Source organism: Pundamilia nyererei, unplaced genomic scaffold (genome assembly GCF_000239375.1).
Source record: "Pundamilia nyererei isolate P.nyererei 1_Seehausen unplaced genomic scaffold, PunNye1.0 scaffold00039, whole genome shotgun sequence".
NCBI classification, from domain to species: Eukaryota; Metazoa; Chordata; class Actinopteri; order Cichliformes; family Cichlidae; genus Pundamilia; species Pundamilia nyererei.
The window spans coordinates 992,928-1,016,350 of NW_005187440.1; the positions used below are offsets into that span (position 1 = coordinate 992,928).

The window sequence follows — 23,423 nt, forward strand, 5'->3', positions numbered from 1 at the left end:
TCAACTTACTGTAAATATGTAAAATTGCCACTGGTAAATGAAGTCTCCCTAAAGTATAATTTTGTTGATGAGGTAATTGTCACTATATGTTCACGATGCAGTGCATTTTTGTTTGTTATATATGAATATAAATACATTTTAGCAGTATTATTTGGTAATTGGATTTGTTGTGATGTTGTACCTCAGTCGCCTAGAGGCCCCGCTGAGGAGAGGTGTTCATGCAGAAGTCCAGTAAAGTGAAGTTGCTGTACTGTTTTGTTTTTATTTTAAACAGTTCTGGGAGAATAAATCCACCCAGCTGGCAAAGTGAGAGCTGACTCCTCTGGTCATTCACACAACACAACGCAGAGAACTAACGGCAATAAGAGTTTAAGGCCAGACCGGGTACATAAGGCTGGCAGATTCCCAGCTCCTCCAGCCTGAGTATGGAAGTTTTCTTTGGAAATATGCTGAACCGTAAAAAACTGCCGTATCATCACTTTGTGTGTGACAGTAAAGGTGCTGAATGTATAGCATAAAAAGCAAATGGGTCAATACATCTTGAGTTGTGAAGCACTTTACCACAACGCTCACAACTCTGATTCATGGGGGAGTAAAATAGGAACAAACTGATGTGACATGAACTCACAATCAAATAAAACAGACTGGTAATAAAAGGCCCACAACTGTGAACATATATAGACTGACAATGGAAACATTGTGTCTCGTATGAAGCACCAGTGGTTCAATACTGACAAATTGTGATAAAACATTAAAAAAAAAACATTAATTAATGTTCCTGAAAGTTGTGCACAGTTTGACTTTTTTGCCTCCCATATTTCCACTATTGTTCATCGCTGTGTTATTCAGTTGCCTACACTTGCAGCTCACACTAGACCTTGGCTTTCACAGTTTATTTAAATCAGAATAAATCAAAGGTTTTCTGTTCTGCACTTTTGTCTCAGATAAGAGCAGGGAATGTTTTATCATCCCATCAAAATGGAGGAGAATGGAGCCCTTTGTTTTCCGTGCAACACGCTGTGATAATCTATAAATACATGACTCCTAGGGCTCCTTTCTTTTTGCTTCCTACTTTTGTGGCAAATAGCTTAAAAGTTCCCGAAACTCTAAAAAACAGGTTCGACCCAAGGAGTGCTCAATGAGTGCCCCGTATGTCTCTACTTTTATTCTTCTCCTCTCCCATGCAGAGGCAGATATGTTGTTGTGGTGCTGGAGACGACGAAGCGTATCAATGTTCCCACATTCCTGCCGTTCCTGCTGCTTCAGGTGGCCTCCGTGGAACTACGGCCCTGCAGGAAGGCTAATCTCATCTCGACACAGCTACACACACTTGCAGCTGCCACACACAGTGGCAGATTTGGGAGCACGCAAAGAGAAATAAAGGCATGTATAGCCACATTCATGCACCCACACATACCAAATTGTTAAACTGCAGGGAGCAAGGAACATTGACTCAAACTTGCATGGTACCGATAGACACACAAACACCCACACAGGCCCCTCAAAGATAGGGAACAGAAGAGCATGGGTAGTCTGCTGCCTCCAGCGTACCAATTGCTCACTCCCTCTTCCCTTTAATATATCACTTCTTTGTTATTGCATTTTATTTACTGCTTCTTTGAGCTCTTCCTGCCTTTAAATCACAATGTAGATGCCCCCATTTGTGTTATCACTCCTTTTACCTCTCTTCCTGTTTCCTATCACTCCCTAATTCTACTCATATCATCCCTCCATCTTTCTAAACAGCCTCTTCTCTACTTTCCCATCATTTGTTCGAGCTTATCTTCTGCTCTCACATCTTCCAAAGAATGCTTTTCATTAATCAAAACCTTTATCATCTGTTGGTTTACTTTGCATCTCTATGTCTACCTGTTTTTTTTATGGCCTTCATGCATTATTACTCTGGATGATGTATAGCCTGAGTACACTTTCATCTGAAGCTCCTCGAAGTTTTGTTCAAAGAAGAGATGAGTCAGACTAAAAAAGAAGGGCATTGTAAGATGCACATCTACACCCACAGAGCTCAATTTTATAGTCGCACAGCCACCCTGGTGGAACCCTTCTGAGTACAGATGAAAGCCCCTTTAAAACCTAGTGGAAAAGTTTACCAGGTGATGGGATTGCAGTCAAACAGAGCAAAGAACAGATGAAACTCATCTGGAAGTGCAGCCAAGCTGGCATTGGACTTGTAGTTAGATACACCACATTTGGACAGAACAATACTTGGCCTTGTTAAAGACTAATGCACTACTGCAGGAAAAATACTTTTAATGTTGTAATCTAATGTAATTACATTAGGCTTCAGTCACACAGGTCTATTGGTCAAAAGAGGTAGACGGTGCTCCACTCAAAACCTCTGTGTGATTGGCCTGGTTGCTAGCAGATTGCCCACAGTTCAGTCGCCTATAGTTTGTACCCTGACTTGTCTGTCAGTAGTTAGCAAGTATTTTTCTAACCACTAATAAACGACACCAAACAACTATCCCCCAGCAACTTGCCAACTGGTGCGGGAATATACATTTTTCCCTAGCAACCGTAGTTACTAGGGAGTCAACCCTGTGCACTGGGGATTTAGCAATCGATTTCTCCAGCAACCACTCGCAACATTTTTCTGTAGCGACCGGTGGTTGCCAGACGATGCCCAAACTGAGCGTAAAAAGTGTAAAAAGTGAAGTATTTCAGAGTCAGTTTCAAGCCAAATAAGAATTGTTTTCCAAGCCAAGACCAGTAACTGTATAAAAGACTTACTAACATCAGCATGCTAACATGGGGTCAAGTGAGATTAGGTAGATTTGACATGCTAACATCCACTTGTTAGCACAATACCTAAACTAGTTTTGCAGGTATTGAGTGAAAAAGTGCTGGAAAAAGAAACATGACTGTTGATTGCATGACAAGAAGTTAGAGATTCATCTGAGTTGTTCAGAGGGAAGGTACGAATGACTGCACCAGATTTCAAGGCAATAGACTGATTTCACAGAAGCCATTTTGAAATACAATATGTAAACAAATTCGGTTCACCTAAACAGGCAAGAAACTTTATTAACGTCATTAGTAACACATGTGTATACATGCTGTTTCAGGACAAACTGACTGCCGTGAAATATGCTTATTTAGGATTTGTTACTGCTCTGTATAATTAAAACCTGACATATTTCAGTGTGGATCAAAAATGATCAAAACAGCAGGTCTGGCTAGCATCCACAGAGCTGCATCTCCAAACAATGCACCAACTATTATGAATGTAAGAAAGAACAAAGGTTTCCAATTGAGGAAAAAAATCCCAATTTACTTTGTGGTATTTTAAGACAGGTAAAAATGAGGCCACACAGCACGTAAAAGTAAATACATGCATTTTTTTGTTCTGAGTAAACTTAATACAAACTCTGGTAAAACCCTGCAGGGGAAAAACTTGCCTTCTGCTCGAAAGTTAGTCTCCCTTTCTTCTTTGCACCTCAGTGTACATGCAGCTCCACATAAAAATGCAGTTCAAATTTAGAAGACGCAGCCAGCGCAACATTTTTCTTTCTTACACACTTTGAACAAGACGTCTTAGTTATTTACGGCTCAGCTTGGCAAAACTTCACTCTTATCGCTCCGTGACGAGTTTAAACCTCAACTGATTCAGTGCTGTTCCACCTACATCCCTCGCATGTTTGATTTAGTAAACTGGAGTGGCTTCTAATGTCATTAATCTTTAATAGAGGAGGGATAACGCAACACTCAGACATGCATTAATCACAAATATAGTGCAGAAAATATGAGGTCACTCTGCTTCTATCTGCAAGACGGGCTGACCAGGTGAGAGTGTTTGACCGCTGAAGCAAGAAAGAGTGTTTATTTGGTTTCTTGCTCATGCTACAGTTAAAGACGACAGATTCATGGCTTCTTATCTTTTTTTAAGCACAGCTTCTTTACTCTTTCAGCCTCGACCACTATCTTACACTCCAAGATGTTTTCTTTTTGTCTCCTCCTGAATCATCTTCTCTCCTTTTTCTTTCCATCTCTTTATCTTTTTATTAGTTTTCTCATCCCGTGCTCCTTTCTGCTCAAATCCACCTGGACTTCCCGGAAGCCCTCTGGGTGTATCTCGTTCTCTTTGTTTCTCACTTTCGCTGTCCCTCCCAGTCTCCATCCCTCCCTCCCGCTATCTCTTCTTCCCTCTGTCCCCCCCGTCCATCTGTCTGTCTGGCCTATTTTCTCTGGAGGATTGTTCTTGTGTCTTCTTCTCTAAACAAAACGAGGTTGTTTTCCCCCTGAGGGAAGACAGTCTTGTCTAGCCCGCAGACCTGCAGACCCAGCCCCTGTCTTCTTCCTCCTCCTCCTACCCCTCATCCTAATTGTCTGGCCAGTGCGCCCTCAGGCAAACTCCCATATTCTCCTCATTTCTCCACTGTTTCTTCTTTCCCTCCCTTTTCATCCAGCCACCCCGAATACCAACACCTAGATCGTGCCTCCTTTATGCTCGTCACCTTTCTGCCAACTCCTCTTGTCTCGTCCCTCCATCTTACAGTAATTTGCCAATAATAGCCCTGCCTCCATCTTATCCGATCCTTAACCCTCTCGGCTATTGACCCTATTCCTTCTGACACTCCATATTTCTCACTGTGATACATGTTTTACCCTCTAGCAACAGCTGTTAACTCAGTTTTGCCATCCATGGCCAGACTAAGATGCCAGCTCTCCATCGGTGGTAACAAAGGACGTTTGATACCACTCTCTGTGTCATACAATGTTTTTGTTCTTTTTTTTTGCTTCAGGATGGAATTGCACACCAACAAATATACATTTGAAATCCAGTAAATTACACTGAGTTTACTACAAGACAAATATAGTGCAAATCTCTAATCTCTTTCATCTCCACCTTCAGTCTGCTTCAGCCTTCCCCATTAACCCCATTTCCCTGCTTCCGTCTCTCTCTGTCTCACTTCAGTCAACCTTCACACCCTTTTAGATTCACTTCACCTCACTCATCCAATCCTGGTCCTTAGAGGGAAAATATATTTGTGCATGGCCTGCAGCAATTCTAACTCTCTCTGACCATTATCCTTTCCCTCAGTCCTTTACATCAACTTTATTTTTCCTTTCTTCCTGACAACTTGATAGCGATGGCTGTTACACTAACCCAGGGACTTTACACTCAACACATGCTTTAATAAACTATTCTGTCATTCTTAATGTAGTGAAAATGTGAAGAGGGATCCTTTCATTTCTCCCCATTTTTGTTTGGCCATAAGAAGAAAATAAAACGTTTTTCTTTCTGCGATTACCACTCCTTTCTTCACCCCCTCTCTTTTTTCTTCATATGCCCTGCCCAGAAGCCAAATTTATTTCCAATGTTCTCTTAAATCAGATATTCCCCTCTCCTGCTCCCTCCCCCTCCTTCACCTTCTCTTGCACAGTGTTGCAGTAATAACCCGTTGATGACAGCTTCCACATCCCTCCTCATCTCCCTCAGCCCATCTTTCTTTGTCCTTCTCATGTCTGGTCAACACCACGTGCTACAACCTCTGCCCTCATCCTGCCCGTCCCACTAGATCCCCCTCCTCCTACCCTTCTTTTGGCCATCAGCCCAGCTCCTCACTTTCACTCACTTTCTATCCATCTCCTCTTTTTTTTCTCCCTCTGATAAACTGGGCTTCCTTTCAAGTGTTTGCAGTCAAGCGATGATGGATTAGTAAGGTTCAACGGGGGAGTCAAATCTGCCTCAGCATCACAAAACATGTTTTCCTAACCAGTTTGAACAAATGGTGTTTGTCGACGAGGCAATTAAGCATTAAATAGTGGAAACACATTTGTCAGATTAACCTGAAAGGATTGGGAAGGCTTGGCAATATGTGCAACTGCTTAACCGTCACTTCATATACGGAGGGAGACAAATCTTTCCCTCTAGTTTATCTTCTGACCTTTTTCTCCATCTGATGAGGTCAAACAGACCCGGAGAAGATACGGCTGACCCAAAGAAAGGTTAAGGTCATTTCAAAAACGTCCAATATATAAAACATCAATCTCCCAGAAATGTCAAACTTGCTGTTTCTGGGTTGTGGCTCTCATACATCACTGATGTTTGTTGGATCGCTTACAACAGCTGACTGTTCAGAAGGTCATCGTCGTCATCATCTCAAACTCATTTTAAATTATATGTGGATTTAAAAAATAATGAAATCTACATTTGAACTTGAACAAGAGGCTTACTTGGCTGATGTGTTTCTCTGTCTCTCGTCACTGTCATGCTTTTATACCATCCACAAACTCTCCCAGTGACACTCTTCCTCCCCTGCACTTTTCCTGTCTGTGGAAAGCGTACGGGTGCTGCCTTATGTCTGAAGCACTGAATCTTACGCACGCAGACAAAAATAGACGAGGAAAATGGCTGAGAAAATCGAAGTAGCTCCAGTGTCAGGACACAGAATCCGGCCACAGAGGGTTGCCTGTCTCCAGCTCTAAAACCTCATAGCATGACTCTCCTCCACAACAACAACAACAACAACCACAACAACGGGGAAAACAGCACTGCACGGTCCTTTCCTGTGAGGGACTCGGCTTCCACTCGACTGTTTGATTCTTTGAATAATTATGGTTAAGTGAGGTCTGATTTTTGTTTTTCTCACACTAGCGTGGTTGACAACAAGAGCTCAGCATTAACACTTACACAAGTGAACAAAAGGCCCTAAAGCTCCAGACACAAAACAACTGAACAATAAATTCAAAGCAGTCCGGTGCTGTGAGTCAGTCCTCGTGGCAATTACAGCCCAAATGCTTTGCCCAAAACAAAGCCAACTCTGAGGGTGTTCAAAACCCTCATAGAACATGTGAGTCAATCCCGACAAAAATATGCTAAAGGAACAAGAGGTGAATCAGCAATTTGCAACAAGTGCTTTGACAAGCTTGTAGAGCAACACGTGCAGCTTTGATCTGATTCCCCTGCCTGTTGAGTGACATGACATGCGTTACAGAACTGCTATGAACACAAAAGGAAATTGATTTTCTATAGCTGGGCTAAGTTTAGATCCAAAAATGTAGTATCAGGAAAAGTTCAGAGCTCAGGTTCAAATAAATCCTTCTCAGTAAAGGTGTGGAGAACTTCATCATGGTGTTTAGAATAAAGGCGCCCAGGTTAGAGAATGATTGTGGTCAGAAATGCAAACATTTACTTTACATTGGAAATGGTAAATGAAGAGTGGCCGCCAATCCATCCACCCCAACCTCCTCCCTGTGCTGATTTTGACACTCTGTAACAGACATGGGGCATAAAGTAAATTAAGAACTACACTCTGCATAACTCAGTGGAAATATGGTAACAGGTCACAATGAATAATATGAAAAATTCCATCTATACTATATATACATATATATCAAGATGTATATAAGTCTATCTCCGGCCATTTGTCTAATCTGTTTCAACACTGCACGGGTCAGCGATGAAACAGACTGGACTGGAATTATCTTGTGAGCTAGACTGAGATCATTTGCTAGTGAAATTATTACAGCTACTAGAGGTTTAGCTTCGTCATGCTACAGTATCATTTTTCGGGTCTCTCTTTTTTAATGGAATATCTGGAATTGTGCGAACGTTTATTATTTATCTATTCATTGCCTTTACAGTGTTAAGTACTCATAGTGTTACTTAAGATGGTACTTTTATGGATTGTTTATACACTACTCTGTGTTTAATCACTGGTTATTATTAAGCTCTGGCTCTCTTCCACAGTGTGTTTTTGTCCCGGCTCCCTGCCCTCTGAGCTGCAGAAGGTTTCCTCCTATTAAAAGAGTTTTTCCTTCCCACTTTCCCAACATCTTTACCTTACAATATAAAGCGCCTTGAGACGACTGTCTCAAGGCACCACATAAATACATTTGGATTGAACTTAATGGGTGTTTGACTGTTGTTAATATATTTCTTTTGTGCCTTACAGAATTAGCAAAAGTGAAAAAAATGTTCAACAAAAAAAAAATGTATGCAAATAAAAGCACCCACACGCAGCCTGGTGTCACCCGCTGCTCTGGAGGGATCAGCAGAGCGTCGCGAGTTTATGGGATTTGTAGTGTTTCTATGTGGCAGAGCATGGCATAAACACAACATTGGCAGCATTCTTAACACGATGGGTTAATCTCCTGTATATGCAGGTCGTGGTTTTGTATGTGTGTGTGCTGCTGAAGTGTATTCACAAACAAATTTGTATGCAGCCTTATCAGATGTTTAAAACATGGCCAGAGGCATGCTGGGTAGAGATGTTTATGCTCTTGACAAGTCTGAACTCTTTTGTATACACAGACAGGCTAAGGCTTGAGTGTCTTTGTGTGTGTGTGGTAACAGCTGAAAAACAGTGTGTGTGCTTTCAGGTGTTTGTTATTGTTGAGCATGTGTTTGTGTAATGGTTGGACTATGTGAAGGAGTGTAAAATTTACTGTATATGTTAATGTACATTCACACAAATGGTAACTCTCTGAGTGAGTTACTTAGTTTACTCTAAGTGTGCTCTGTTTACACAAAGAGCGGAGACGAGTAACCTAAGCAGAGACAAGTCCCAACCTCACACTGTCCCACTGTTACCATATGTCAAACTGCGTGTCTCAGATTTACACCTTTTTTCTTTTCCTAACAAATACCTAATCCCCTAAGGGCCGAGCAGGAAACACAGTGGCTTCATAAGAAAGAGAGTCTCAGATGATCTGCTCGAAAACAGGGTGGTGCAGTGAAAGCACGCCGGGCTCGTAACTCATGGATCAAAACATTTCTTTGTTAACTGTTTGTCTTGGCAGTTGATTAGAGATTTCAAACACTCGAGGAACTCCATTAGCAATTTAGTGTTCTTTGGGTAAACTCTCCCTTCCAAGAACACCCATGAATTTCAAACTCCAAGCCTCTAATTTTTAATGCAGACTTTTCACGAAAACCTTGCAGTCTCAAGAGTATTAGGTTTGTGGGCTGAAGTCAGGGCCAAGGAGGAGCCAGTTTTCTGCAGAGGAGTGTTTCACACTCGATACAAGCCCACTTCTTTTATGATGGTGGAAATTAGATAAAGGAAGCAAGTTCTAACTCTCATTCGGTTTCCTCAGGAATCCAAACATCTGTCCGTGGCTCAAGGATCTTCATCTGGACTGTTATTGCAGACACACCCGTGTTAGATGACATTTAATGAAGACCCAAAGCCATGTCCTCTGTAATTCATTGGCAGCAGAAATTCAAAAATATTATTTATTCAACAATTAATTTCACTTTGTTTATGCAGCACACTGCGAGGTTTATGTGTGCGAAATGTGCAGTAAAAACAAAACCGATTTGCTTCATCCTCCTACGCCTTCCTTTTTTTAAAACCTCACCATGCTTTCCTCTTTCTACCATCCACCCTTTCCTTTTCATAACTTCCAATCAAAATATGAAATGACTAATTCTGAGCTGTATGGGCAGAGGCAACTTTAAAGAACATAATCCCACCCGCCCTCCACAGAGGACTAAAGGTGAAGTAGGAGTACATGAATATTAAGTTTCTACTCAAATAAAATAGGGAGCTTAATTTGTAAAAGGCATCCTCTACATAGTTTCTGTACTCTCCACCACCAAATTATAATGGTAAAGATAGAGATACCCTGGTGCAAGCATCGGACCTACTGCTACATCCCCTACTGTGCGGGGAGCTAGCAGTAGCAATGAATTAACAGGCTGTATCATCAACTGCAGTTATTTACTAAAGCTTTCTACTGAGGCACAGTTACATCGATGTTGAAATGTTGATGTCTTCTCTGAATAAATAAAGATTTCTGTAGTAAAATATTTAAATCGCTAATATTGTAGCTCCGATCTCAGCTAAACATAATTTCCTTAGAGATCAATAAAGTATTCTGATTCTGATGAATCAACCCAGTTACTGTGGTGGTGTCTTTTATTGATGTTTTAAAGCTTGCTGATAGCCCATTAACATTAATGCCACCGTTTTTTAAGAGAAACTCAGAGTTGTGCATCTGCACATCTGTGAGCGACAAATTCACAACGGCAGCGTCCAAGTTCACAAATTCAGCATCTCGCACCTCTCACAGACCTGCTGCTGCACGCACCCACACTCAGAGCTGACCGGAGCACTCTGATGTGAAAATCCTCGATAACGAATAAACCCATTGCAACGAATGTTGCCGTGGTAACCAAGACTGAGGCACGAAGACAAACCCAAGGTGACCGACAGGGCTGTTGGTCACCGTGGTAACAGTGGAGCTATGAAGGCATTTACTGAGGCAGTGGTTTTTAAGTTTCCTTAAGTGTCTGCGAACTCACATGAAACACACACACACACACACACACTGGCTGAGTGCCTGAACTCAATTCCTCTTTTATGAAACATTCAGGGACAGACCTTCAGCTGTACGACCAGCGGTTAAGACCTGTCGGATGTGATTTTGTTTTAGCTTTAATGTGATGCGTTTTGCCTTTTGATGCTTTCATGTGTTTACTCACGGAGCTGGTCGAAATGTGTCTGTAAGCCATCTGGTCCTGGGACTGAACAGACCATTCGAGCCTTCTGGAAAGTGCTCCACTTATTAACTAAACTCCTCTGGCCTCCGATGTCGTTCTACATGAACATTACAAAGAACTGAATTAGATCTGCTATGATTACAGAAGTAGCAAACATACAAACATATGAGCATTGCATATTTAAGCTGGCAAAAAGATTCATGCACACACAGTAACATTGGCATGAAGCTCGCCACGCTGCCAAGACTGCTTGCAATTATGGACAATGACTCCCACCCCCTCCATAACACACAATGTGAAGAGCAGTTTCAGCAACAGGTTCCTTTAACCTCGCTGTCTGAGGGACGTTACAGGAGGTCGTTCCTTCCCGCTGCTATCGGGCTCTTTAATTCATCCACACCTCACCGCACCCTGTCACTTTTGTACATGATGACATATATTTGAGCACATGCTTTTCCTTTGATATTTATACCTATATCTCTATATTTATCTATTTATCTTAATATTTATCTATCAATATCTGTGTTTCTACACTCTTTTTAAACGAGTGTTTGATGTTTATTGTATATTTGCTGCTATGACAACTCAATTTCCCTCTGGGCTTTATAAAGTCTCTCTGATTCTAACAAAGCCATGAATGTGCAAACATGTCCACACAGAAAACACACACAACAGTGGAAGACGCAGTGATTGTGACAAACATAAACAGTCCCTCATACATTTCAGTGATACACAGATACACAGTTGCCTGCTCTAACACACACACTGACCAAACAGCACGTACATACCATCCCATGGAGGTAAACGTGTTTATGTAAGCTACATGCAGACGTGTTCTGATGAGAGTGTCCAAACTGCACAAACCCTATCTATGCCAAACAAACATGTCGCATACCTTGCACACACGTGCCACTCTGGAGTAGAGCACCTTCCCAGCAGCACCTTCCGCCTCCTGAGCGCGCTCGGTGAAGAAAACATAAACCTTATCATCTTCTGGATTATCAGTTTCAGACAACGGCGCTACCCGCACGAACTGGGCATCTGGAGGAAAGTACCACAGACACACACACACAGGCAAATTATAAGAAATCAAATGTAATACAGTCCTACACTGATACAAATGTAATTTGCAGCGCAAGGAATAGAGAAAGAGCAAAGGGCTGATTAGGGAGAAGTCGAGTTTCCAAACAGCAGGGAGTCAGTATATATCGCCTTGTTATCAGCAACAGACGTCGATACACAGGAGCCTGATAAAACACCAACCGGGTGTGCAGGAGATGATTTTAGAGATGCTCAAAGATATTCAGTCTACTTCAGAAAATTCAGTTCACAAAGTACACACACTGAATGTGCTGCACACGTTAACCGTGACTTGTGATGTTTTCTTGGCGGAGAATTTGACAAAATTTTGTGTTTTAGTGATTGTGTTATCGTAAGGAGCACATTCTCAACTAACTTCTAATGTCAGACGCAGTTCTGAGTTGTTCAACACAAAGGTAGACTTCAAAAAGGAAGTGGTGCTTTTCTGCTCTTACCCTGCAGCCAGGTGGAATCGTACTGCTCAGTGCGGATGACACGACGGTTGCCAAGACTACGGAAAAAGGCAGAGTCCCGGCTCATGAAGTCTGAGGTGATGCCGGCATACAGCTCTCCATCTACACAGAATACACAACAGTATTCTCATCAGTAGTCATTGAAAGACATCCAAGTCATGGCTCTCCTGTTTTAGACATCCTCTAGAAATTATATATAACTTCCACAGTTTGATGAGTTTTATAACAGCAAAGCATCACTTTTGCTACTAACACAAACCCATTTTCCATCTAGTTTTTCTTTGATAAAACACCTAATTATGCACATTTAGATGATTCCTTTCCACCTAACGGTTATATTTTGTTGTAGAGAAAATAAAGTGCACGATGGTGCGTGTACTGTTTATTAAAGGTGAGGTTTAAAGAAACAGTCAACTTACCAACGACTGCAGAGGCCGTTTTCTGGAATGGATCGTAGGGACATTTGCCTTTCCCGCACTCTGTCTGGCCGTAGGAGAGAGTCTGATGCTCTGACTGTCAAAGAAATCACAGACGTCACTCACACAGAAAGAAGACAGATCACAAAGCTGTCCTAATTTATATTGCAATCTCAAGTAGTTTATCCACTGATGCAGCAAACAATCAGAAGGTGGATTAATCCCGACCTCCACCTGTCCATGTGTCAGAGCATCCTCAGGCAGGATACTGAACCCCGAGTTGCGCCTGATGTCACTGTCAGTTTTATTTCTACAGCACATGTAAGCAACAAAGTAGACCAAAGTGCTTTACAAGATAAAACCACAGATCAATATAATAAATACAGCAGAATAAAACACAAAACAAACAAATATGAATTATTATTATGAACTAAAACAAAGACAATGCAACATAAAAAACCTACACACATGCATAAAAAGTACCAGTGCATGTAGCACCATTTCAGCGAGCCCAACTACCCTGCCACACATGCACTCAGTGAGCACCTAACTGAGGGTAATCGGGCTAAGTGGAGGGATTTTAAAATGTGTGAAGCTCAATGTTAAACCAGTCAGCACCATCGGCACCTCTAAGAACCATGTCTGAACCTCTGCTCTGATCTTACATGGTCTTTCATGGGATTAACTGTTCTCTGACACACACACACACACACACACACACACACACACACACACACACACACACACACACACACACACACACACACACACACACAACTAAGTGAGATGAGTGAGAAACTTCTGGGAAACAAACGATAACCCACATGTGTCATTATGATGAGAAATTACACACCGACAACAGCAGGCAGGTTCGACCTCTACAGTTACATTCACCATCCATTGCATTTGACATACAAATATCAAATAACATATCTAAGGTGTCTGGTAGCCCACACAGTGCAGCATCAGTGACGAAAGGAAATTTGACATATCACAAGGTGAACCCTGGGGGATATGTGGGCATAGGGGCAGACACCACATGATATTTCAGCTGCTCGTAGGCATGCATATGGGGGCTGGAACTCGAAGTCTGAAAACAGACATATTGGTGGGTGGTAGGAAAATCAAGGCATCCAATACATATATTTCTATTTTTTAATGCAGACAGCCCTCAAAACCTGGATAAATGAGTAGAGCATCAATGACGAACGTTAATTTGACACATCGCAGACTGAACACTATGCATCCACGGGCAGCACTGCAGTTAACATCAAAGTGCTGCTTGTATAAAATTGCAGAGAATGGTCCAACTGATTCTGATTTTGAACCAAAATGGAAAGAGTAATCTATGTGACTTTGAAAGAAGAGGTAACTGTTGTTGGGGGGCAGATGGCTTCAGCCACAAAAATTGCTCGAGTGGCTGCTGTTTCAGAAGGATAAGTGACTAAAGTGGCATAAATGTGGGAACTACATCAGCAGACAGTTTGGAAATTACAGTTGACTGCACACGTGATGACCATGATGGTTCTGCATTAGTGTGATAGGTAAAGAAAAATGTGAGGAACAAAAAGAGGAGCTTCTTCAGATTTCAAGGAGAGGGATTTGATAGCAGGGCTTCGGCGAATATCGGGTTTTGATGGTCTGCTTCATTTTTACCAGACCAGAAAGCTAGCAGTCTTTTAAACACAACCCATTCTTCAGCTTTATTATTTTTAGGAGCAGCAGATTTAAGTCTGGTAGAGCTGACGCCTCTACAGATACCATTTTTTTATCCAGCAAAGTCGCAAAAGAAAATAAAAATACATATTTTGCACCAGCATACATTACCTGTATAGTGTATGTAATTGTGTCTGTAGCATTACCTGATGGAAGACGCTGGTGGCTATGAAAGCACAGCGGGGGTTGAAGGCCCCGGTGCCGCACACATACAGGTGAGTCTGGTTAAAAGGCTGCAGAACACGCAGGAAGTTCGCACACTCCAGCTGGACAGAGAGAAACAGGGACCATAAAGTGAGGAATAATGGATGACACACATTATTTTGTACTGATGCTTAACTGTTTTCTATTACTTGTTTGAATATCAAACAATATGACTTGCACTTATTAAACTCTGGCTCAACTGACAAATTTTCACATCTTTCATCTTGAGCTTATTGTGAAGTCAAGAAGCAAAAAAGTAGTCCTAAAACTTCAGATGTGACCGACTGTTCAGCACGCCCCACCAGACGTCTGCCAGTACTTGGATCAACTGAATCTAGATATGCCTGCCTGCATGAAAACTGTCTTGTTTGTTTACAGTTCCCAAATGAATAAGATACATTCAGCTTTAGTTCTGCCCTTGATGGTAATCTATCATCCTACTGTATTGCTTTATTGCTTCATAACTCTAGACAGTTCTTGTAAGGTATTATCAAATGGCAGTAGGGAGTAGAGAAAGGCTGAAAACGGCTGATGTGGTTTGACACCGATTCATATCTGCACGCAAATGTGTCCGAATGTAATTCTTTTCCCCGCGTTGCTTAAGTCAGGGTAACGCGGTTACTTACCCAATCTTAGCGTGTTTGCGTGTGCATCTGCGAGTGTGCGTTTGATTACCTCTGGATCCTTCCCAGCCATGAGACATTCTTGGACGCGGTCCGGACTGGCTGGCCAATACAGCTACAGAAAGAAGAGAGGGGGAGAGAAAAAAGAGAGGGACAAAGAGATTTCAGAAATGTTTTTATTGCTCACTCTACATTTCCGATAAAGGGCTTCGGGGGATTGGCAGGTGCTTTATGAGGGAGCGTGGCAGGGATAGTCAACAGAACATGACTAATCTAGAAGAAAGAAGGAAATGATTTTCATACCTCTTAACTCCAAACAGATAACAGTCAGCTTTAGGGAGGAGAAAAGAAAAAGCCAACTGGCAGCATTGCTGACTTCTGATAATGAGCCAAACTGCCAGAGCAGAGTACATGACTACAAGCATGACTAACCGACATACAATCCTGGCCATGCCTACACACTGTGAATGTGCACTGCAATGCAGCTATTATCACTCATCTAAATAACTAAATGACTCTTGATTACAATTATACATGGCTGACAGTATTTATTCTGACTTTAAACCCTAAACATCGTGCTATTATTTGATTTGTGCAGTTATAACATGATGTTATTATGTTATCTTGCATCAACAGAACAACTGAAGCAGCCACTTTAAAGGGTCCAAGATGAACCAAACGGGATTCTGGCTCCACAATTTCCTCTCTGTTGTGGTCACAGTTAGTTTCTTCTTTAACCAGTAGTTCTTATTGGACACGACAGGCTCTAAGACAGGGAATCAAACTTTCGGTGACCGAGTTCCAATTCAGGAAGTTAATGACTTAGGCCACATTAACCTGTGTTCTCAGGTCTCAGCAGTTCTCAGAGTTTTTCTGAAGATCAAAAAAGCTCATGACCCATGCCCCACATTTTTTATTGATAACAATCATAAAGACTCCATGTTGGATTTTACCTAAACAAAGATGAACGTTATTAGTGCAGCAGCATCAGCACAGCCTTTATGAAGTTCCCTAAACCCCCCCTCCCCCAAAACAAGTCATAGTTTAGTTTAGTTTCACTTCATATTTTTCTCACAGACCTGTAGTCTGCTAAGATGACTAAAAGAAGAATAGCTCTCATAGTCTCATCCTTTGCTGTTATATCATGATATGAACCGGAGATGAATGAAATACAGTCGTGCATTCCTTTCCTGCATCGTGTGGGCTGCCATAAAGCCCACACGATGGATTTCGAAGACCCTGGCTCAGAGGAAGATATATGGTATTTACTTCACTTTGTATGTGAGCTCTTTGATAAGGGCTTCAAGGAGAAAATAAATGACATTGCTCCAAAAAAAAATCTTTCCACACTGTGTAACACACAAATGAGAGAGATCTGTGCCTTTTGTGAAGAGTCAGAGAATAATCGAGATCCACATGTCGGCGTCTCTTTTTTCCCCCCCCCCGTTGTTGTTGTTTAAGCTGTGAGAATCAGTGTGGTGTAATAAACCCCTCAGGTTGCAAAGTTTTTTTCTTTGGGTCTGTTTAGGTTTGGTTGTGTGAGGTCATCCTGGGTTCAGGTAAGATGATCACACATGAAAAGGTACATTTGTAACGTGAAAAATGGATGACTTCACCATTTAACAAACTAAAGCAATCAGAGAAGTGTTTGTCTTGCACTTGTTAGCTTAATCACATTAAACCACACTGTTTGCTTCAGTGTAAACTTAATCAGCGTATAATAAAAACTCTATAATGGAGAATGCTTTCATGTAAAGCCAGTAAGGGAGGAAACAACAGAGGCTGGGATGGTGTGCAGTGAGGGAGAGAGTGCGAGAGCGAGGATGAGGTGAGCCTTAGTGTCAAATGGCTTCAACATGACTAATCTAAATATTTCCCTGAGACAGTCATTCCCCTGGAGAGCAGAACGGTGAGACCGAGATGTAATCGATACAACAAGCGAATGTCTGCACTTGTCGCTAAGTACGTGATACACAAACTGCTGTTCAGGTGTCAGAAGTAAATTCAAGACCTCAACTTCACACTGCATTAGGAAGTAAATGTATGTATAACTTGTAACAAGTGCACTTTATTAATTAAACAAAACACATCTGTGCACTGATTGTAGTTTTTATCTCTCTTTTTTGTATTTGGGGTGAATGAAGATGTGAAGAAGTGACAGGAGCTTGTAGAAAGTGATTAATGACAAATGGCGGTGGTTTCAGGAAACAATTTCTGGATGTACACTAATTGTTCCACGATGCAGTCATTCCCACAGAGGCTGGTGCGGGGCTGAGACCATCAGATTAGATTAGAGACCACAGACCCCGTTTATCTCCGAATACCACACACTGACAGGAACACGGACCACCACTAAGGGAGTCTCAACAGGTAAAGACTGCGGTTAATGGGATTTTACCCCTCTGTAAAAAACATGCTGGTTGTCAGTTTATACGAAACAGAAGATGTAAATGTGGGTTTTTGTAAAAAGGGAACATATTTTAAAAAGTAAAAGGAACAAGGGGGGAAAAAGCTAGAAAAAAATGTAAATTTCTGTACTTTTGGAGTCGTTTTCAGAGCCGAGAGAAGATTCAAAACAGAGAAAATGAAAGGAGAGAAGAACAAATACTGTAAGCAAACAAAAAGCCGCAAACAAACATTTAAACCCCCGGTGACCCTTTGTGTTACAGCAGCTGCAAGCTGTTGACTCACACAGAAAGAATGGCCTGAGTATTTTTTTTTCCCCCGATCAAAGAAAAATGTGATTTAAATGTTATAATAAATTATAAGATCGTCTCTCTAAGCCACACTGATTTTTATATAGCAGAAAAACCGCACGACCACTGTGCATAAGTGTGGGTAAAGTCGGGAGGAGATAAATAAAAACAGGATCCAGATTGTCTCAGGCAACATTGATAAGAAGCTCTGAGAAAATAAACAGAAATGTTGAGAACATGGCACTGAGTGATTTTAACACCGGGGGGGGGGACTGCACACAGGCTGGAAAGGTACAAACAGCCTATAAATACTGGATGTACAAATATGTAACTTAACAGCCCGCACAGAGCTGAGTTATGATTTGACTGTGACTATCTACCCTTATGCTGGCTGACTGCCTGACTGAGTGGGTGGCTGGCCAGCGCAACTGATGGCTGTCTGTCGGTTTCGCTGGTTGTTTTTTATTCTGCTCTTCTACCTGTTTGGCTCTCTGACAGCTTGCATGCACGTCTGACTGATGAGGGTATTGATTTGATCCGGCTGGGCAGGGTTAAGAAAGCCAGCACTGTTCTGTGTCCTTGCTGTGACCCTGAACTCTACCTGACTGGCGAGCCATTAACGTGGCTGTCTGGCTGTCTCGATACCGTGCTAAAGCTGCAGAATGAAACTAGATACTGTAACAAAACTTCCACATCTAACAGCCACCACGAAGGAGCGCCGCGTCTCGCAGCAAATCTTGGGTTGGTCAGAATATTATTGTGGCACTTCCACATTCCTGTGTATTGCTTATGTGCAGGGCAGAGTCTTCGTTTGACTAAGCTTCACTTTACTGATATGTGAAAAAGCTAATCAAATCAAATATTGACCCGCTCACTAGTGTATAAAATCTAGAGATGCGCTTGTGCAGTCTTTGCAAACCAAAAATATGTTGTGCAGCTGACCTCGTGCAGTCGTTTTTCATCTAAAGTTTAGCTGTTCTCGTCTGAAGCATAATACCTCCGTATTGGTGCCAACAGAGGCAATCGTGCCTTTGAGCAGTAAATGTGGAAAGCAGAGGAAGTTAGGATGTAAGAAACGTGCATAAAATAATTGTGGCTTGAATGGAATCCATTACAGTCCTATCTGTATGTGTCTTCTTTTTTAAAGTTTTCTCCCCCCTTCTTTTTTTTAAAGCGTAGCCCCTTCTTTAAGTGTACATTCCCAACTTCTGTACTTTTTCCATTTACCAATTGCTAAACTAAATAATACTAAGTGATCAGGCCAAAACAAATCACCTTCTGCTCAAAAGGTGGAGACATTTTTATCAAATATGGACAGCTTGGCTGCCAAGGAGAAAGCTGAATAGAGGTGGAAATGTGGCACAGCCTCTTTCTGCTTTTTGAACACTGTTTCTGTCTCCATGCTAAATCGAAATGAATGGTAAGTGAATTGTTTGTTCAGCTAAGAACCACAAAACAGGGTCAGAGGAAGAAAAGCGGAGCTTTTGTGCAGCACAAGTAAGGAATTTGACAAAGATAAGAGATTAGAGGGGATATTAGAAGGGTGTGACTTTCCTCTTAAACCATCAGCAATTAGCCCTATTAAGTCTCTGACACATCAGCTATCTCATCTGCTGTCATCTGACTGTGTGTTTTATGTGTGTATTTTGTGTTACATCTCTTGAGTCTACCTTTCCTTAAATGGTAAGCAAATGTGTGCTCGCGTCCTGCGGTTCTAACCTTGCGTGGGTTTTGCGTTATGTCATCCATACTGGTAGACAGAAGGCCATCTTTCATGGCCACATAAAGGCGTCTCCTGTCTTCATCGGGCAGCAGGGAGTGCAGGTCTCCCGCCATCAGGGGTAGCGTGAGCAGCCGGCCATTCTGGATCAGCTCTGAGAAGAAGAAAAAAGGAGAGAAAAAACACAAAATAAGGGTCTCCATTCTTATCAGTTTTTAAAAATATTCAAGGGAATCTGGAACAAAAATGGCATTAAACTGAAAGAAATCTGTTGTTTGCAATAAAAATCTAATCTTTGTCTTATTCATTAGGCATTACTGTATATGAAGAAGTGTTTTCCATCATAGAAAAGGTCCAACAGCCTCCGTGCTTTTTACAGTTTTACTAATAAATGACAAATAGCTTTTAAGTTTTTGCAGACATGTCTGTAAACCGCTGATGACCAATGTGCTAGCAAACAAAGCAATCTCGAGGAGAATTCCATACAGCACTGTTTATGTCTCTGCAACCATTTTCACACTAGCGACTGCCAGAAACCACTTGCAACCATTTGGGGAATATAAATTCTTTTCCTCCCAACTGGTGGTTGTTGGATGGTCACTGACAAATCTAAAGGCCAGTGTGACTGGGGCGAATAAAATATACCTTCCAGTACTTTGATACGCGGGTTTTCCCATTCGCAGTTTGGTTGCAATTGTGTAAAAATCAACAATAAATGCAGGTTTTCAAAGTAACAGACTGTGAGAATTAATAAACCTAACTATGACGCAAATTTTGTCTTAACAGATCATCACTCGGATCATCTTTGAGATAAAGTGACGTGTTGCGCAAAGACACAGACTGTCCCACACCCGCAGCGCCAATCACAAACGGAACTGGCAGTTGTTTGTTTTGCTGCCTCATTTTGTCTTACCAGGTTGGTCACTATGTTCAAACACAGAATACTCTCATGTATCTCTCGTGAATAAACAAACGTAGACAAACAATACTTACACATCTCTAGACAGACTGGATGATAACAACCGGATCTGAAACCTCAGATAATGAGAGCACAGATTGCTTTTTTTAATGATTGCACCATGTAAACTATGAGAACTATGGTGCGGGGAGATCGACTGATTTCAGAACAAGGACAGAAACTGCATGTCTGTCTGTCTCGTGCTAACTTTCATATTTTATCTGCCACGTCTTCTTCTGTAGATCGGATTTGGCAAAACTAAAGCATAAACATATAGGCTTTGCAGCAGCACCAGACATGGCTTCACACATTGGCAGCTCTACATAGCAGTGAGGGGTAGAAAGAGCTTATAAAAGTGGTTCAAACTTTAAAAACAGTAATAGCAAACTGCATACTCTTATTTATCAACCAGGCTCTCCTGCAATGCTTTAAACTGAACTGAGAAGGGATGCACAAAAGCAAATTTCCAAGCTAAATGTTCAAACCGAACCCAAAGACAGATTGGTATATATGGAAAAAGAACAATTCAACTTGCATTTGTCTCGTTGGCAGAGAGCACGACTTTATTAAAACCATCATGCATAACTTTGGATTGTTTGAGCTGTAAGCGTATATGTGGTGCAGTTGGTGAACCACAGCATTTTTTCTTTCTTCAAGCAGTTAAATCTGACCTAACATTGCGCATTGAGATGCATTATACACAACAGCTGTATTTCCACTCAAAGCAGGGGTTTGGGGGGAGCAAAATAATAGTCGCTGTAGTGGGGGAAAAAAACTTCCTAAAAAGTTGGTAGATCCCGTGGGAAATTACCTGATGGAGGCACGGTTAATATAATGTTTCCTAGTGTGGCAGGAGTGTGAATTTGCATTCATAGTTTTGCTACCAATGTAAACTAACTTTGTACAAAGCAAATGCAGAGTTGTAACAGGAAGCTAACTGAATTTTTACTCTGTTTGTACAGACACGGTCTCGATCAGATTTCAGTGTAATCTGATAAAGCTGAAACCTGTTTAACCTTTTTGTCCATTTTGCCAATTTGTGCCAATCTCAAGTTTGAGCAAGCAAGCAAACGCTGTTTTGTAGAGCTCGAAAATGAGAAGGAGGACAGAAAAAGCAAGTGACAGAAGGCAAAAATCCCCGAAACTGTCATACTGCATAAAGGACAATGCATAACATTCAAGACAAAGAAGTGATAAGCAGCAAACTGGGGCCAAAGGTATTTGTCACAGCTGAAGTTAACACTTGTTTGTTCAGGTAACAAAAAGAGTGTTTAAATCTGGTGATACTAACTAGCCACAGTGAGCTGCTGAAAAGTTTTCGTTTAAGTTTATTTCCTCTTTGTTCAGATTGACGAGCTGCAGAAATGCAAATAGCTGAACAAAAGTCTCAGTTTGCACTATAATTCAAACAACTTCACTTTCATTAAGCAGCTCTAAAGTGCAGCTTCAAAGAAAACTTTGCATTTAGGCTAGATTTTGAAGTGGAAGAGTCCTCTACAGGTATTCTGAGCAGCTTTCAGATCAACCTTTGGTACACAAACCAGGGAAATTACATATTTAGCCTGATGTGGAAATGCCTGTGAATTTCCCAGACGGGGCCAAACAATGTGGCTGGGTGATCTCTATGCTATTTGGCCCAGCCTAATGCCAGTACTGACAGAAACACTTGGAAACACCTATTAACTGTATAATACCCTAAAACCAGCATAAATCAAATCATTTGCAATAAAACAGATAGCAAACTGTTGAGCACAGAAGGTGAAATTCCTTAAGAATGAGAGCCCCAGTGTTGCATAGAGGAAGCATTCTGTAGGGCTGACTGTAAGTGGGCGGCTCAGTTAAGGTGCCTTAAATGCTAACATTCATGCAATACAGCTGCTACTTATACTGAACATTGCAGCTCCCATAGATGTGGGTTTTCTCACTGCTGTTAAGCAGGCTTTGGAAAAGTCTTCAGAAGCACACATGTGCAGTCTGAAGTTCCTGTTCAACCATTTCTTGATGTGTTTTTAACTGCAAACAGGCAACAAAGAGTGTGCAAGTCCATCACGCTCAAGTAATTTTACAGAAACTCGAATCAGATCTATTTGGGCCATGTCCAAATTCATCAAAATGGCTAACACGGCGGAATGACAGGTTCCCACAACTGTGTCCAATTAAGAAGTGTCCTGCTGTTAGCCCGTGTGACTTTTGTTCCCAGTTGGCGTGTACAGTCAACTGTCGACTTTCTTGACATATTCAAGCAAGCAAATATTTGTTCCCTTTTTGAAACGGCCACTATTAATGGAGCTGATCAGGAAAGGATTGCACACATTTGACCTTCACTGCTATCGTGCCAGGAAAAAGTCCAAGCTGTCCAAAAAAGATCAAAACTACAGTTTGCCAAAACCAGGTCTGCTGGAAGATTTTGGTCTGAATAGATGAATCTAAGATTATCAGGCCACAGAATCAGCAGACGTTTTTTAAACAAGCATCGCACACAAATTGTAAAGTGTGTTAGAGGGGAAATATTTTTGGGATGCTTCACCGCCACCGGGACTTGGCAGCATGCAGTCATTAATTCAGCTGTGATAACAGGATAGAATAATGTGAGGTCATCTGTCCAAAAGTTTAAACTCAATCAAAATCAGGCCTTTCAACAGAATAGGAGCACAAGCCGATCGGCCATAAAGGTTTATGGAATGGCCTCTTCAAAGCCCAGATTTGAATCATACTGACATTTTGTGGGAGGATTTAAAATCAAATTGAAAAACCTACTTGCAGCTGAAGGAATTCTGACATCAGAGTTATGCAAAACGCCACACAAGAAGTAAGCAGAAAATGCTAGCCTTTGAATCCAAAGAGTAGCACATGAGAACCCTACAGAATACTCCAGTTGTTAATATATTTGTTGTACAAATTACTAAAAAACAGACGGCCTTGAGGTGTTCTTTCCAAATATATTTTCTATAAGTGCATCTGGCTGTTGGACAAAGAAATAAAATGTTTTTGCATAAAAAGGTATTTGTTGTAATGTTGTGTTCACTGTGTTACCACCTGAGACCTGTGCCGTTCAAAGTGCAGTGAAAC

At 41.5% G+C, this 23,423-nt stretch overlaps 1 protein-coding gene across 2 annotated transcripts in view; it reads right to left on the reverse strand.

Moving 5' to 3' along the window:
• Positions 1 to 23,423, reverse strand: part of sema3h (sema domain, immunoglobulin domain (Ig), short basic domain, secreted, (semaphorin) 3H) — a 49,082-nt gene that overhangs the window by 9,381 nt on the left and 16,278 nt on the right. For both annotated transcript variants that reach the window (XM_005730711.1, XM_005730710.1), the window contains exons 2-8: positions 19,396 to 19,550; positions 15,033 to 15,095; positions 14,300 to 14,419; positions 12,441 to 12,534; positions 12,004 to 12,123; positions 11,364 to 11,509; positions 10,451 to 10,565 (exon numbers count right to left, since the gene is read on the reverse strand). In XM_005730711.1, coding sequence (XP_005730768.1) covers positions 10,451 to 10,565; positions 11,364 to 11,509; positions 12,004 to 12,123; positions 12,441 to 12,534; positions 14,300 to 14,419; positions 15,033 to 15,095; positions 19,396 to 19,550 — 813 coding nt within the window. The remainder of the gene's footprint in view (positions 1 to 10,450; positions 10,566 to 11,363; positions 11,510 to 12,003; positions 12,124 to 12,440; positions 12,535 to 14,299; positions 14,420 to 15,032; positions 15,096 to 19,395; positions 19,551 to 23,423) is intronic.